This window comes from Vanessa cardui, chromosome 29 (genome assembly GCF_905220365.1).
Source record: "Vanessa cardui chromosome 29, ilVanCard2.1, whole genome shotgun sequence".
Classification (NCBI taxonomy): domain Eukaryota; kingdom Metazoa; phylum Arthropoda; class Insecta; order Lepidoptera; family Nymphalidae; genus Vanessa; species Vanessa cardui.
The window spans coordinates 3,511,890-3,530,411 of NC_061151.1; the positions used below are offsets into that span (position 1 = coordinate 3,511,890).

At 35.1% G+C, this 18,522-nt stretch overlaps 1 protein-coding gene across 3 annotated transcripts in view; it reads right to left on the reverse strand.

The window, feature by feature from the left end:
• Nucleotides 1–18,522, reverse strand: part of LOC124542036 (fatty acyl-CoA reductase wat-like) — a 48,192-nt gene that overhangs the window by 842 nt on the left and 28,828 nt on the right. For all 3 annotated transcript variants that reach the window (XM_047119990.1, XM_047119991.1, XM_047119992.1), the window contains exons 4-13: nt 9,169–9,291; nt 8,002–8,127; nt 6,699–6,844; nt 5,964–6,073; nt 5,059–5,136; nt 4,623–4,746; nt 3,673–3,795; nt 2,668–2,787; nt 1,756–1,885; nt 399–526 (exon numbers count right to left, since the gene is read on the reverse strand). In XM_047119990.1, the coding sequence (XP_046975946.1) occupies nt 399–526; nt 1,756–1,885; nt 2,668–2,787; nt 3,673–3,795; nt 4,623–4,746; nt 5,059–5,136; nt 5,964–6,073; nt 6,699–6,844; nt 8,002–8,127; nt 9,169–9,291 (1,208 nt within the window). The remainder of the gene's footprint in view (nt 1–398; nt 527–1,755; nt 1,886–2,667; nt 2,788–3,672; nt 3,796–4,622; nt 4,747–5,058; nt 5,137–5,963; nt 6,074–6,698; nt 6,845–8,001; nt 8,128–9,168; nt 9,292–18,522) is intronic.

Genomic DNA, 18,522 nt, shown 5'->3' on the forward strand with positions numbered 1-18,522 from the left:
GGTGTACCACTTTAAGGTCCCGGGTTCGATTCCCAGCCGAGTCGATGTAGATAAATGTCCATTACTTTTCTATGATATCTTGGGTGTGTGTTTGTGGTACCGTCGTTACTTCTGATTTTCCATAACACACGCTTTAGCTACTTACATATGGATCAGAATAATGTATATGATGTTGTCCTATATATATTCATATTTATTTAACATACTTACAAACCCTTTTGGCAAAGCTAGATTTTTTATCTTTTGTATTTGTAACATTGTATTAATGCAAGTATTTGTAATCTAAATAAGTATAATAAATCGCAGAAAGACCACAGTGGCGTGCATTTGGAGAGGCCTAAGTCCAGCAGTGGACGAATGTGGGCTGCTGACGACAACGTAACTATAAAGCACAATACCTTTTCCACTTAATGCGAGCCTGCGGTATCGTGTCGTCGCTATCTTTGAACAGGTAGCGTCGGATACCGGCGAGGTAGTCTTCGAAGTAGTCGTTCCAATCAACATCACTCATACTAAACGGGAATATCTGAAAAGGGAATTGTTTTACAATTCGATTGAACGAAATTTAGAAACTGTTTACATTCGGAATAACGATTGAACATAAAATAAAAACGCTGTCAGCATTCTTGGCAACAGTAAACGTGGTTATAGACTATAGATTTTTATCCTACCCGTAAAAAAGGAGGAAAGGAATTATCATTTCCTCCTTTTTACGTAAAAAAGGAGGAAAGGAATTATCATTTCTACATGAAGCTACGTTATATAACTATATCTAAGTGGAAGTGTACTCTCTAATAGCTAAGCTATAAATAATATCATCTCGTATGATTAAGGATATGGCTGGTCTCTAAGGCTTTATCTGTGGCGTTCACCTTTAAGTAATGACGTGGGTGTCTCACAGACGGTGACAAAACATATATGAGCTTTATTTCGGCGCCTTTAAAGTTACCCCCGCGCCCTTCTCTGCAGCTTCGGGATCCAACGCAATGATAGATCAGTCGAGCCAATTTCAGCATATATGTATTATCTATGAGTCGAGCGAAGTCACAATATTGTTGAAAACCCTCGACGTCAACCCAAAACATTCAACGACTCAGAATCTTTATGACTTGAACTATTTGACACGATGATGATTAACACAACTATTAAATCAAAAACTTTTACAGATTTGCACAAAGTATAAAAATCCAAATAAAGTTGAACTAAAACCCACCAATCGTGAAGAAATGAAAGCTTTCTTAAAAAGAACGAAATATTAGCTTTTTGATTAGTACCTAATAAATGTTAATCTCATGCGAAAATGTTGTTGTTTTTTAATTTTCCTTAGTAAATGAATAATAAATGGATCATATTGCAAGTAAATCATGTGAATTTTAGTGAATATTAAGAACCCATTTCGGTTTTTTAAATAACCGTCTGATAGACGTCACATCATCATTTATGATCTGACTAAATCAAGTCAGTACTTAAAGGCACAAAGGTCGACCTCCGTGGTCAAGTGCACACCGGTTTTCATGTGTCACTCCGAGGTCCCGAGATGTAGAAAACGTTCATTAGTTTCTATGTTGTCTTGGGTCTGGATGTTTGTGGTACCGTCGTTACTTCTCATCCATAACACAAGTGCTTTAACTACTTACATTACGACCAGAATGTATGTGATGTTATCCAATATTTATTTTAAAAAATTGGTACATTCTACGAGAGAAAAGCTCTACCAAAACAAATGATTAAATTATCTGATCGCGTTTTAAATACCTGTTTGTCCAAATCTGAAGTCTTCTCCCATAGTTCCCTGGTCCTTCGATTGCAGAAAGTTATTTCTCTCGTGCAGAAATACCTCAGTACGGATGAGAATTTATGTATCTTACTGTAAACTTTTAACATTCTGGAAATAAAAATAATATTGGTTACATTTCGGATAAATTTCCTTGACGACGTTTAAACTTTGGTAGTTACCACGATTTCTTGGTGGTAGGACTTTGTGCAAGTCTGGGTAGGTTAGCCACTCATCAGATATTCTACCGCCAGACAAGAGTTCTCAGTATTGTTGTGTTCCAGTTTGGGGTGAGTGAGTCAGTGTAATTTCAGGCACAAGGGACATAGCATCTTAGTTTCCAAGGTTGGTAGCACATTGGCGATTTAAGAAATGGTTAATGTTTCCTTATCACCAGGTAGCCTATATGCTTACTAAACTATGGCATAAAAAATTAACAAATGGGTCAAATATCAATATCGGATTTCGATGTTGTTTTGAAACAAATTACAATAAATCTCAAGCAATTCTGAATCATGAAAAGAAAAATTTTGCTACATATTTTTATAACACTTAGAGATTTTTTATTTATTTATTGTTAAAATTACACCATAACTTTATCACTAAAGACTAAAAATAACATTAAAGGTGATACATCTACCCAATGGTAACTACATCCTCCCATAGACATTGGAACTATCTATTGGAAAAAGACAATATACCGTCCACATACCACCAACGGGATCCAATACGTTATATACTCTATGTGATTTCATTCTCTCGTACTTCGAACCAGATTAGCTGGTCATGGAAACTATCTAGATGTATAGCACGACACAAATTAGTCTAAGTTGTGTCGTGCTACAAAGGCCGATACAATCAGTACACATATGGAAAAAGACAAATGTACTTACTTAGGTTTCTTTCCAATACATAAAGCTAATCCATCAACCAGCGCCGCGGGTATCAAGTGTAGGAAGAACATGTATATCTGATGCATTAAGGCCGATTTGTTGAGGGTCAAGGAAACATACCTGCAATAAATTTGGATCATTACATAATATACAACAGAGTTTCTTACTGTATGTCCCTATGTATGCTTAGATCTTTAAAATTATACAACGGATTTTGATGCGGCTTTCTTTAATATATTGATTCAAGAGGAAGGTTAGGTTAGGTTAGAACGTAAATCAACACTATTTTTGCCATCCAAGAAGTTTGCAAACCATTTTTCACTTGTGAAATGCGAAAAATAAATTGTGAATTATTTTAATCAGTGTATATTATGAGTTTAAAATCCATAAATAAAAATGCAAATTATCAAACGTTTGTCACGTGATACAAAACGCTCCTGATTGGCAGTCTCATGATGAAGTCGCTTTCATGTAAACTTTGCTTTTCTACTATATGTACCACAGATTAAAATACAGGAAAGTGACGTCACCGACACCAATGCAGTGCCATATTGCCCAAGTAGCGTTTTTACGCGCTATTTAATTATGGAATTTTTAATATGATATTTTTCGGCTAATATGTACTAGAAATAAAAAACACAAGTTTTACTGGGTTCCTTAACTTCTACTAAATAATATAAAATGGATTTTAAAAACCAGTCAAATAGCCTATTGTAAATTAGAGTTATCAATTTAAAAAATATCAAGGGTGGGTAAAAGTAATACGAGGATCTCCGTGGTCGATTGGTGAGTACACCGGTTTTCAAGGGTACGCCACTCCGAGGTCCCGGGTTCGATTCCCGGCCAAGTCGATATAGATTATCATTAGTTTTCTATGTTGTCTTGGGTCTGGGTGTTTGTGGTACCTTCGTTACTTCTGATTTTCCACAACACAAGTGCTTTAGCTACTTACATTGGGATCAGAGTAATGTATGTGATGTTGTCTCATATTTATTATTATCTTACCAGACAGCGTTTGAGAAGGGATGTTTGTCAATCATCGCCAAATTCAAGTTGGTAAACTCGCCCCAAGTTATCCGGTTCTCCACTGAGCTTACGTAATTAAATATTGGTGGTTCTATAAACGAGCTGAAATAATATAATATAATTATGATATAAATTTGTCCAGTACAGTATTATGCTTAAAGTATTTTAGTTGTTAAAGAGATTTTCCGAAGTTACATTAAGAGGTAGTTGAAACAGGTAATTTCTGTTGTAATTTCTTTAGAAAGATTGGTGAAAATTGGCTTAAAATTAAATTGTCAAAAATGTGATGTTTTTGTGATTGTTGACGACTTTTAAGAGAAAACAGTTGCAAACATAGAGGTTAATAAATATTATAGTGAAGATACAGTTGTAAACAATCTTTTAGAGAGAAATCAGAGTTTAGTTAATAAGGATTATACATAAATTTTAATACTTCTAATTTAAAATCAATATGCTATTTCCCAGTATTTTCCTCACGATATTATCCATCGCTACCAATGTGCAGTCAGAGTAAGAAAACCTTCGTCAGCTTTCAAATTAATGATAAAGGTATCAAGTATTAAACTCCTAGTACCTTATGAATCTAAACATCGAATCATTGCGACGCAATGTGTCATTCTCGATCTGTAAAGCAGATTATCGCTCAGACTGAGCACACGAAAATAGATCTTAAGGTGACGAACTTTTTCTTACCCTGACTGTACAAGTAACATTTGTTTAGTGGTTTTAAAATCCTTTCATGCCATTAATTACTTCTTTAAATCATAAAATATCTATTTTTCAGCCTATATCGGAACATTACAGACATTCATTATAAATATAAATTAAGCAACATGAAAATCAGTGGTGCTTATCCCTACTCGATCCGATGAAGTCAGAAGGCTGGGTTAACCCAGAATACGCTTTAATTACTGTACTAATGATTGCACCTGTCTCTAAATTGCTTGTAGACGTCATGAGCTGCGACCATGAGGCAATTGACAGCTGAATCGACGGGTACCAAGTCGGCGGTCACAGATTCATCACACTGCATCGTCCTCAGCATCCCAGTTACTGAAACATGAAAGCATATCATAAAAATTTGGACGATCTTAAATCACAGTTTTGTCTAAAATTCGTCCAATTACTTCCAGGATTACAGATTAGTGTAATTACAGAGAAAATTTGAAAAAAAAATTTATTTAATTAATGTTACTCCTGCTATGAGAAAGCAGTCTACATTTGTTAACTAGCTCGATGGTCTAATTGATATATTATTCCAGAGTTATATCCTGGATAAAACAATAATGGGCGGTTGTCTCGAAACCCTCTTTAACAGGACAAAGTTTGTAAGCAAGTTGTTTGCAAGACATCACTAATACTAACCTGTACCGACAGCGGCTCCAGTGGGTCCATACATGTTATCCAGCCAACACTTCAGAGGTTCCTTTGCGGTTGAAGAAACTACAAAAACATAATAATCATCAGACACATCTCGAGACAACAATGGTTCGACTACTTTGGACATATAAAGCAAGTAATTTTGCAATCTTGAATAGATTTGAAACCAGTTTAAACCAAGTGATTGGTAAATGATTGAGAGAAACACTAAAATATGGACTAAATTAGAATTTGTTTATATTTGGTGCTTTGCTTCTATTCTTAGTAAAGCTTCGACTATTTCAGAATTTATAATTTATGAATTTGTTAGTAATTATTTCAAACTGATTTATTCTTACTAATTTTCGATTGAATTTAGCGTGTAACTATGGGCCCGATAATAAAAAGAAAAACCAATTGATTGGTAATTTTTTGGTAAACTTTCCACATCCATTTTTTAGGAGTGAAAATATAATTGAAATAAAAACTTTTTTTTACAATATAGGCAGTTGAACGGGCAAATGGTCCACCTGATGGTAAGTAGACACGGTCCATACACAATGGCGTTGAAAGAAATATTAGGCATTCCTTACGTTGCTAATGTGCCACCAATGGGATCTTAGAGATAACACTGGCTCATTTAAACTGGAACACAACAATACTAGTTACTTGTTTTTAAAGTTTGTAATTGTGCTTATAATTGTTTTTAAGATCACTCGAGCTATTTTGTAAGATCAAACAAAAGTCTCCGCTCAACAGGGTCGTGAGAAACGAAGTGAGTTCTTACAGTTTAACTCAGATGCGATCAACGTGCATACATCAATGAATGCATCATCATCTTTTGCCATAGTCAAATAAAAATAGAAATGATTGTTCAACTAAAATAAAATATATAAAAATATTTTTCTCACCGATGGCCGGTCTAAATATTCCTAATGGCACGTTTTTGGAATTCCGCCTCAATTCCTTCTCAGCCAACGCTTTGGTAAATGTGTATGTGTTTGGCCATTTGTCTAAAATACTGGAAAAAACAACAATCAGTTATTACAATAGCTTAAGCCTACCAGTTCGAATAGCTCGTAGTGCTTTAAAGTTAGCTATTCCATATGTTACCAGTGCCAGCTGGTAAAACATCCCTGCTTAAATAAGGCCTCCTTTCTTTTAAGGATCTTTGAGACTTAATAAAGGTGTTAAAGGTTTTGGTCATCATTTTGCTGAATTTCTCAAGTACAACTTAATATAACTTAGCTTATAACATTTCTTAATAAAGATATCCACAAATTAATGTGTTCAAACAAAAAACTTTTTCAGCTTCATAAGATTAGTCCAGATAAAGTTAGATGAAAAAATACCGTTACAACATTACAACATTAACGGCCTGTAAATTTTCCGAGCCTCTAATCCTATTCTCCTTTTGAGGAGAAGGTTTGGAGTATATCCCACCACGCTGCTCCAATGCGGATTGGACAAGACCGTTAATTATTAACTAACTCTTATTGACAACAATTGCAAACAATTACCAAATTTGACGTAAATTCTATCATCAGTTCTTCCCAAGGCATTATCTTTTCCAAAACCGGTGCCAATGTTTGCATGAACATCAATAAGTAAATTATATCTTCTAAATTGAATAAAAGATGACTTACATTGGCAATATATCATTGATCTGTGCGTCCGTTAGTTTGTTGATCATGTTGTGAAGTTTCTCGCTCTCCGACTTGCAGGGGTAGAACTTCTCCTCGACGTGAGTCAGGTGAGAATTTGAATAAGCCGTCGATATATGCATGAAGACCTGGAGATAAATAATAATAATAAATCATATATTTCAGATTTGAAGAAGAAATAACCAGTTAATAATCACTGCTACGCCATTCCGTTAGAGATTGGACAACAGTGATTGATATACAAGCAATCAAGTCTCCTGGTGGAGGATGCCGCTCTAGGATTACGATTAATTATAAAGTAATTGATTGGTAGATACCACCCACTCATCAGTTATTCTACCGCCAAATAACAGTACTCAGTATTGTTGTGTTCCGGTTTGAAGGGTGAGTGAGCCAGTGTAACTACAGGCACAAGGGACATAACATCTTAGTTCCCAAGGTTGGTGGCACATTGACGATGTAAGGATAGTTAATATTTCTTACAGCGTCATTGTCTATGGGTGATGGTGACCACTTACCATTAGGTGGCCCATATGCTCGTCCGCCAACCTATACCATAAAAAAGCATTTGGTGTCACACATATTCTAACACCAGTTATGTATGTGTTTTAATGGACCTGCAAGGACAGCGATGCCCCTTGGGAAAATGCTTTTGCTGGTGTAGCCTACTACATAGTTGACACAAATTTCTCCAATATAAGTGATGTAACCAAAATCGATCAGGACGATTGATAGGACATAGACCATCACCAATTTTGGAACATTTTGTCGCAGCATGTCTTGTCCTTCCATACTTCTCTGTCAGACGTCATCTCACAAGTAACATTCTTTCTAACCATATCGTCTTTCACACAATCCATCCACCGCTTCCTTGGTCGTCCTCTAACTCTATATCCATCCACATCCATGCTCAAGGCTTTCCTCACAATATGTTCCTCATTCCTCCGCATTACATGCCCATACACAACAACAACAACAACCTGTAAATTCCCACAGGTTTGGAACATACTCCACCACGCTGTTCCAATGCGGGTTGGTGGAATACATATGTGGCAGAATTTCTATGAAATTTGTCACATGCAGGTTTCCTCACGATGTTTTCCTTCACCGCTGAGCACGAGATGAATTATAAAGACAAATTAAGCACATGAATCAGCGGTGCTTGCCTGGGTTTGAACTCACAATCATCGGTTAAGATGCACGCGTTCTAACCACTGGGACATCTCGATGCCCATACCATGATAAAAATCCCAACCACACAGTAAAAGCAATTCAAACAATTTACCTTCAAGCCCTTCATATCTTTGGCTAGTTCTAGCAGGTACAGCGGCGCCTGGACATTCGTTATCAACGCAGCGCGTAAGTGCTCGTCAAACTTAACTGTGGCCGCTGAATGGAATATCACGTGGACCTGGAAATAAATGCATATAAGTTGAGAAACACTGGAATAAAATCTATATACAATTGTTTATTTTTTTTTTCAACAGTGGCATTTGGCTGTGAATTGTTTTTTACTGTATCCTGTATCATAGTACCAAATTAAACCAAAATTGAATTTATTTAAGGTTAAAACCTTATGATCTCGAATGATTAGACTCTAAAAGTAACTGATAAGAAACTCAGTAGTGAATCTTTTTTAACGAGTATACTAATTTACTGTCGAATCTATATTAATAAAATATGACTATAACATTACCTACCATTACCTAACATTCGTTCAAATCCCTTTATAATATTCGTATAGTTATTTTATGTTCAAGTAACAAGCCTTATTGGTTTTGGAATGAGATTTAAATGTAATCGTGTAAAATGTAATCCGTGTTCCAAGAAAGTTTCACTGCCTTGGCAAAATCATGGCAAAAAGTTGATGTTATAAAAAATAGTTTTAAGTTACACCTTATTAGCTAGGCCTATTAAACAATTTGAAGCTCATTCCAAAAAAGCATTGATGATAAGACAATACACAATACAAGATTATAGTAAAGGTAAAAGGGACTTAAACTCATTGATTCTAGACAGAATATAGAAAATAAATGTACTCTACTGACATAATCTTTTATCAAAAAGTTGGTAAGGTAATTACTGAGTTTCTTGTCGGTTAATTTTCAACAATATGACGATATGGCCATGTTTTTTATGGCATTCTTGACGAAAGAACATTTTGATTCAAATTTTTTTTTTTAATTTGTACTTTCAAAAAAAAATCATCCTGAAACTAACCTAATCCTGCCCCACACCATCCATTACACACAAAGCCATTAGCGGAATTATAATAATTACGAAATACTTGACACCTAGCTATGACGCAAATTTACTAACACCATAAATAATTATGATAATATGCAGCTGTTTCTTGGAATTGAACTGTTATGTTCAATTGTTATTTAAAATAATGTAAATTGTAATTATATATAAATAATCATTTATCCCATCAATTTATAACAGGCGTTACCTTTTCTATGAGCGTCTGTCTGTCAGTTATGTTTAGTCCCAAGCCCGCCGCTTCACAGTCCGCTGGTATGGCGACTATTTTGTGCCTGAACTTCGGAACTTCCTCTTTAAGACGATCGAAGACCTGCAACAGAAATGCAATCATATTTTAGTAATCAAAAAATACTAATAACAATAGCAATAGCCTGTAAATTTCCCACTGCTGGCCTAAGGCCTCTCCTTTTGAGGAGAAGATTTGGAGCATATTCCACCACGCTCTACAATGGGGGTTGGTAGATTTACATGTGGCAGATTTTCGTTGAAATTAGACACATGTATTTCTCAAACGCCGAGCTCGAGATGAATTATAAACTCAAATTAAGCCCATGAAATACAGTAGTGCTTGCCTGGGATTGAACACACGATCATCCGTTAAGATGCACGCGTTTTAACCGCTGGGCCATCTTGACTCGACTACTTATACCAAATAAAATTTTAAAAAGTTCCGATAACAGTTTCGCCGATGTTCAAAACGCCACTTCATAATTCCACCAATCCATATCACAGATAAATCAAGCCACTCCAAAGGCATCGCGTTAATTAGCTGTGAAATGTTGTTTATTTGACTTTTCGCCTCTTATGTTTATAATAGAGATAAAGTAACAGCCTGTAAATTTCCCACAGCTGGGCTAATGGCCTCCTCCCCATTAACGAGGGCTTGGAACATATCCCACTACGCTGTTCCAATGCGGGTTGGTGGAATGCACATGTGGCAGAATTTTAATGAAATTAGACTCATGTAGGTTTTCTCACGATGTTTTCCTTCACCGCCGACCTCGAGATGAATTATAAACACAATTATATCGTGGTGCTTGCCTGGGTTTGAACCCGAAATCATCGGTTAAGATGCACGAGTTTATACCACTGGACCATCTGAGTTCTTATACGTATAGGAGTAAAAATAGATATTCTGTCTAAAAAACTAACTTTTGCAAGCATGACTTAATTGCATGCAACTTATGACGTTGCCTCAGCGTCATCTTACGTCACACGTTTTTCAACGGTTTTTTGTTAATATATTAATTAATTAATACGAGTAATAGAACTCAAAGGTTCCGATCTTTGGCAAGTTAAAATGTTTAATAACAAATTAGTACATCCTGTGTCATAGTTTAGAGTTTTTCTAAGTTGATTTTAAGTTATAATTAACAGTTTTTGTTTATTTATCTTGCTACACCATACATTACATAGATTATAGAGAGATTATACAGAAGAAAATAATTAAATTTTAAGACTACAGTGTAGGTAGCAAGGGCTTCATCTCAGTATAAGCTGTGCTAATGCACAGCACTGATTTTCAGATGGCAGATATCTACACTAATATTATAAAGAGGAATACTTTGTTTGTTTGGTTGTAATGAATAGGCTCAAAAACTACTGGACCGATTTTAAAAATTCTTTCACCATTCGAAAGCTAAATTAATCCCGCATAACATAGGCTAAATTTTATTTTGAAAAAAAATTGGGTTCCGTAAGATATTTTGGGTTTTTCGGACAAAAAAGGAAAAAATCTACCAAAAAAGATTGATTTTTTGCGTATGATGCCTAAACTATAAAAGATAGAACTATAAAATGTTCTAACTCCGGTCCTTAGAGGGCATAATGGCCTCCGACCCTAAGAACCTCATCAGATTCGTGGCTGACGTTGGTCTGGCTAAGGCGTTGTGATCACGAATTTGAGGTTTATCACAATAGATCCAAGCGCCGGTTGCAGTAATTCTTCAAATGTGACCGTGCCTCAGCAGTAGGGATATTAGAAGACTGATTATGAACCGTTATCTACGCGGGCAAAGCCGCGGGCGACCGCTAGTATATATATATACGTCAATTATATATTTTTGTATTTTACACCGGTGCTATAATTATTAATTTGTAATACAGAGATCTTTTTATATCTATCATTTATGTATGTATGTGATTTGCTACAAAACGGAACGCTTGGACTGACAGTTTTATTCCCTTCGTCAGCATATAATAAAACATTCTAGGTCAGTACTTGTCTATACATTTCAAAATAATTACGTAGCTATTGTATCTAGTGTAGTGTATATATTATATCTCAAAAATATGCCAACTATTAGTATATCAAGTATACTCCTAAGGATTGCTGCTTGGCGCAACATTATGCTGAGGGGTGTACTGTGGGTACATTTGCGAAAAATCCCAATACTTTAAAAGTATTGTAAGAAATACTTCTTTATGCTAATACATTTATATTATAATTATATATTTAACAAACTCATTCAACAGTTTTCTTAGTGCATCCGTTTTCGTAAAAGTATAATCGATTTTAGAACGTCTGGAACGTTTGGTATGGCTGTATAAAATAATACAAGATGATTTCCCGCGCAAACGGATTATTAAAAAAAAAAAACAAAAGAGAGTCGCGCATGGAACGACATTTAAAAAATATTTTAAAATTCGATTTGTTAACTTCAGGGCAATAATAGTTAATAAAAATAAAACCAACAATAAATAAATATTATACTGGCGTATTTATTAGTATTCCACGGGATTTTATTTCATAATATACTAGCGGCCCGCCCCGGCTTCGCCCGGGTGCAATGCTATGACATCACATTAAAACCTTCCTCTCAAATCACTAAGCATACATAGGGACAGACAGCGGCAAGCGTCTTTGTTTTAAACTATGTAATGTAATGATAGTTATTACTAATTGTCACCCGCGGCTAGCTCACGTTTTAGGGGTTTGATCAAATAAAGTAGCATATCTCCAAAATTGAATTGTGATTGGCCCGATACTTTTTTTTAAAATTATTACACAAGCCGGACAGTCCGTGTACAATCTAGAAGTTTCTCGAACAGACACGAAAAAAACGTTGTCCGGTTTGATCTGGACGCCTGGCAACCCTACTTACATATACAGTCAAGTCATTAAGAATACTCCGTAAACTATGACAGCATCCACTTATCCTTTAACATAGTAAATAACGCTTATATTGACGTTTAACGTGTAACCATAATATGTTTATATATTAAGTATATAATATATAATATAGAGGTGCTTCTCTGGGTTTGAGCCTGCAATCATCGGTTAAGATGCACGCGTTCTAACCACTGGCCCATCTTATTTAAATTACGGTTAATATTAAGGTTCCAAACTTTGGAAATTACCACAGAATTATTACCTCAAGAATAATTAACCCATTATGAAGGATACTGTTGGGGAAAAATCGGCAAAATTCGCTCTCGAATGATCTTTAATTCAAATGACCTTACGTACGACTACACTTCCATTATGATTGTATGATTAAGAATAAATATTATGCGATAAAAACAAATATGTCAAAAGTACCCGGCAAAATTCCTTTTGGGCTAAGGTCTTTTGAAATGAAGAGCTTTCGATTGACGATTTTGTGCCCATTTTTCATGCAATAGTATCCTTCATATAGGGTTAATTAAAACATAAAAGAATTCGTAAATTTGACGACCTGTCTGTCTGTGGTCGAGTGATATGTACACCGATTTTCATACCTCACTCCGAGCTCCCGGGTTCGATTCCCGGCCGAGTCGATGTAGACTATCATTAGTTTTCTATGTTGTCTTGGGATCGTTACTTCTGATTTTGCATAACAGAAGCTTTAGCTACTTACATTTGGATCAGAGTAATGTATGTGATGTTGCCTCATATTAATTTATTGTTTATTTTATAAAAATAGTTTCCTTCTTTAGTTGATTATTATACACAATAAAGCAAATTAAAATTTATTAGTAATTGCTCTTAACGTTTGATTAAGTTACAAGATTTTCTAACTACTGGTTCATCTCGACCTTAATTGTCTGTTCTGAAATTAATACTACGGACCTGAGAAGAACCGGTGACCGAAACTCAGCCATACACAGCAGACAATATGGAATACTCAGAAGTTAAATAATAACGCTTTTTGATTTGTATCAATTAAGTCATGCAGTAAAAAGACGATACAAAACTCTTTGAAAAATACCCTTTTGAGGTATATCTTGATTTTAATACAAATCACCACGGCGGCTAATTTCATGGGGGACCTAGCAATTATGGAGGGCATATTTTGTGCACAAGTGTGTCTAAACATAGATGCACTTTATTCCGTCATCAAATAACCTCATCCTATGTTACGACAAATTTATCTAAGATGATTTTAAGCTTTTAATTTTTCAGGACCAATTGCATTACGTCGATAATGACACATGGGAGTATACGCATTTTCAAGTGTCTGACTCAGGGAAGAAATAATCGACGAATTTTCCATAGAATTGATCACATGTGGCAGAATTTTCAATAGAGAATTACTATTTTCTAGTAGCTTAAGATGTACGAATCTAATCGCTGGTCCATTTCGGCTTTATAAATAGTCTCTTTACCCCCACTTTCATTAATGGGACAATCCCTAAACTACGGAAAAGAGTTAAGCATCAACAGTTTTAAGTGCTTCCCTACGAGTTCAAACAATTCCACCCTCCAAGCTATTACTGGAAAGTTTTCCATATAAAAACCAAATGACTTCTATTGGTCCATCTTTAAGTCTGAACCCTGGACCTCGAGGTAGGATGCGTTGGATTTATCCACTAGACTGACGACACAGTTACATAACAGACTTTTATTATGAGAATAGCATTCGATTCGATATCATTATGATTGATCGATTAAAACCAAATCATTTATAATAAATATAAAGCCAATTAAACCGAAGACAATGACAATATCATGATAAGAATTATTGCGTTTTTGCAATTAAACTTATACGTTAATTGGTCACTACCATATTACCCATTCCTTATGCAACCAATACGATAACCAACCTTTGGAACTGATATATTTGGAAATTACTATTTCAAACCTTGGAACCAAATTTGATGAAATTTGCTACGTAGGAAGCTTGAATTCTATGGAATGTAATTGGTTACTTTTAGGGACTTAGAAATTATTTCTCATATCACCAATACGCCACCAATATTTGGAGCTAAGATGTCCCTTTAGCCTGAAGTTAAACAGACTCACTGACACTTCAAACCGGAACACATCAATACTAGCTGCGTGGTGGTAGAATATAGGTACAATAAATCGGTGTAACATAGCCCTACCACCAAGTAAAAATCAATACAGTTTCATTTTCTTAAACATATTTATGTAACTTTACTTGTTTTTATAACTTAAGACAAATTTATAAAACTTAAAAACAAATAATGTTGGATGTAAAATAAATAATGAAATACATTAACAGTTTGTTCTTTGCAGGTAAATCAATACATATAACAAATAATTGTCTGTTTGTTTTGACGTCATTGCAGAAACGCATTAATTCATATTATAATATCATCATTGTCTTCGGTTTAATTGGCTTTATATTTATTATAAATGATTTGGTTTTAATCGATCAATCATAATGATATCGAATCGAATGCTATTCTCATAATAAAAGCCTGTTATGTAATCGTGTCAGTCAAGTGGATAAATACAACGCATCCTACCTCGATATCCTGGGTTCAAACTTAAAGACGGACCAATAGATGTCATTTGGTTTTTATATGGAAAAGTTTTCAATAATAGCTTGGAGGGTGGAAATGTTTGGACTCGTAGGAAAGCACTTATAACTGATGAACCTGCATCTGAAATCTTTTCGGTAGTTTCGAATTTGCCCCATCATTGAAAATTAGGATATAGAGTGTGCACAGAGCCGAGATTGAGATGGGTAGAGCGCGTACATCTTAACCGATGATTGTGGGTTCAAACAAGTGTAATCATTTCCTTATTAATGTAAACTAAAGTAAATTAACAGCCTGTAAATTACCCACTGTTGGGCTAAGGCCTCCTCTCCCTTTGAGGAGAAGGTTTGGAACATATTCCAATGTGCTGTTCCAATGCGGGTTGGTGGAATACACATGTGGCAGATTTTCTATGAAATTTGTCACATGCAGGTTTCCTCACGATGTTTTCTTTCACAGCTGAGCACGAGATGAATTATAAAGACAAATTAAGCACATGAAACAGCGGTGCTTGCCTGGGTTTGAACCCGCAATCGAAAGTTGAAAATAATACTTAATTTATTCAAAAATCCATCTATAGAAAAGCAATTTTTTCAAACGTTTGTCACGTGACACACTGATTGATTACAATAATTCACAACTCATTTTTCGCATTGTCAAATAGCCTATTATTGCGTATCCGCTTGTTATATATCATGAGCGAAGTCTACGTCAACAGTAAAATGGTAAATTTATGCCCATTTGAAAACCGTATCGTCATATGACTATCGTATCGTTAAATTCGTATTATACAATCCACCACGCTCTGCAACAACACAAGATGTGGGATACTTAGCGGATGTTCCTTTGAAGTTGATGATGATGATTTCCTTCAAAGTCGACACAAAGATCTTTAGCACTTAGATTATTTATATCTAGTGTAGTAATCGCCTGCGTCTTCGCGCTTTTTTAAGGGCGTTGGTTGTCATTTGTAAGGCAAATAATCCTATGTCCTTTCTTGGAATTTATGTTTTAAATAAATAAATATGAGACAACATCACATACATTACTCTGATCCCAATGTTGAAGCTGAAGCACTTGTGTTATGGAAATCAGAAGTAACGAAGGTACCACAAACACCCAGACCCAAGACAACATAGAAAACTATTGATAATCTACATCGACTCGGCCGGACGAACCCGGGACCTCGGAGTGGCGTACCCATGAAAACCGGTGTACACCACTCGACCATGGAGGTCGTCAAGTATGTTTACTTCATAGTAATTTTCATGATCTGCCTCAGCTGTTTGGTCGTGAAAGAACAGACAGATAGAGTTACTTTCACATTTATTTATTTATAGATGGTGTGTCGCAGGGTAAAAGACTTAATCAATCGAACCTTTCTCTATATATAAAATCTTTATTGTGTTGGTGGCACTCGTCAAATGTGAACTTTGCTTGTGTGTGTGTAATGAGTGACCAACTGCTTCTATCGCCATTTTTTTTCTTTCGTTCGTTCTTTGACATCTATCTATAATTCTACACTTATACATACATATATCTATTATTCTTCTTCCTAGTCGTTTCCTCATTACTGAGGGTCGTGACCACCATGCGTGGGGCTCTCCTGAACAGTTCGTACCACCTTCCTCCAGCCATTCCTATTCTGTGCCATTCGTAAGCAAGCCTCTATTATTTCTACTATATAAATATATCGAGTCTGTTTGTACACTAAATATCTTTGTCGAATTTCGCCCTAAATATTCGTTTTGTGACTCACTGACAGTTTTGCCATTTTTGAAATTTCTGCCTGTCTGTATGTCCCGCTATAACTCAAGAATAGTTGGACCGATCCTTATTAAACTTGTAATACTGTAAGAAAATATGATCGCGCACATGATGGCTTATAATGCCGAAAAACCTTATGGAAGCTATAATCAAAATGTTTATCATTAATTTTGGATTAATTATATAATATAAACAATATTTTTTAATGGCCAACATAGCAAATAACAAAATCTGTAGTAGGTATTTGCTCAAATTCGAACCCACGGTTTTAGATAAAGATTGTCGCGTTCCACTCACCAGACCATAATTGCTCCTTTAATGGAATACAAACAGCAATATGTATTCCCGAGATACATAATAAGTTACAAACAAACAGTCAACATGACCGAGACATAAATTTGCTTAAGTTTTTGTGTCAATGATTACGACCTACGTTTTAAGGACGAAAAATATTTACACAGTCATGAATTCGCTTCGAAAAACCCTTGACATGGTATATATTTGCGAAGAGTTGTCAGTGATCTTCAAAATAAGTCTTCCTGACAGTTTTAACTGCATAGAGATATAATAACAAACAAAGGTATCTTCGCCCCGTATTAAGTAGTTTAGTAGAATGTTTTAAACAAATAACAAATATTGGACAACATCACACACATTTCTCTGATCCTAATTTAAATAGCTAAAGCCCTTGTGTTATGGAAAATTTGACAACATTGAAAACTTATGAACTTTTTTCTATATCGACTCGGCCGGGAATCGAACCTGGGACATCGGAGTGGCGTACCCATGAAAACTGGTATACACACTACTCAATCACGGAGGTTGTCAAAAGTAGTGTTCTTTCAGAGTTCAGAGGTGCCCCAGAATGTATCTTTAAATTTTTTGGGGAAGTTCCCCCCAAAATTTAAAGTTGGTAGCGCATTAACGTAACATAAAAGTAATGGATTAAAAAAAAATTGAATGTGTCTATACAGGGTAGCTTGATTTTTTGACGAGATTAGATATTTAGATTGAGATATAAATTTTTCTCATCGATATAACTTTCCAACGACGAACATTTTGTTAGTTTAATGATTTAAAAAAAAATTAATATTAAAAAAACACATATAACATAAAAAGCCCAAGCTTCAAGCGTATACATAAACGTACACACCATAGGTAGGCAGTCTATCAAATGGGCTACAGGTGGGCTGTAAATACCTATTTAACAATAAATCAATAATATTTACTACGTCCAAAAACTAAACCATTTCAAATGTAAATATGTTTATCATTAGCGAAAATCGAACTTTCAACAGTAATCAGTCAATTACAAAAAGAACTATATGTAGGTATACTTGTATAATGGGCATGCATCCTCCTTCGTAATGCGTAATACGTGACGTCACAAATAAACAAAACCAATGCAAGTCTTGCATTTATTGTAAATATAACAAATGAGATTTTAATCTGCTTGTTTTGTATTAAGTTGTTTATAAATCTGTATTATTTACGTCTAGACATATTTAATTTAAAATAAAAATAAATATGAGACAACATCACATACATTACTCTGATCCCAATGTAAGTAGCTAAAGCACTTGTGTTATGGAAAATCAGAAGTAACGACGGTACCTCAAACACCCAGACCAAAGACAATATACAAAACTAATGATAATCTACATCGACTTAGCCGGGAATCGAACCCAGAACCTCGGAGTGCCGCACCCATGAAAACTGGTGTACACACCACTCGACCACGGAGTACGTCAAAAAATTAAAAAAAAAACACTACGAAAAGACTTCATATGCTTCTTTCCTTAACTGGTCTCCTAAATTAATTTCGATGATCTATTTTGTGTATATTTTATATACGTATGTCATCGAAAATACTGTTAGATTATAATCTATGGACTTAGTAATAATTGATTTTTAGACAACATCACATACATCTGATCCCAATGTAAGTAGCTAAAGCACTGTGTTATGGAAAATCATAAGTAACGGTACCATAAACACCCAAACCCAAGACAATATAGAAAACTAATGAACTTTTTTCTGCATCAATAGGGACCTCGGAGTTGAG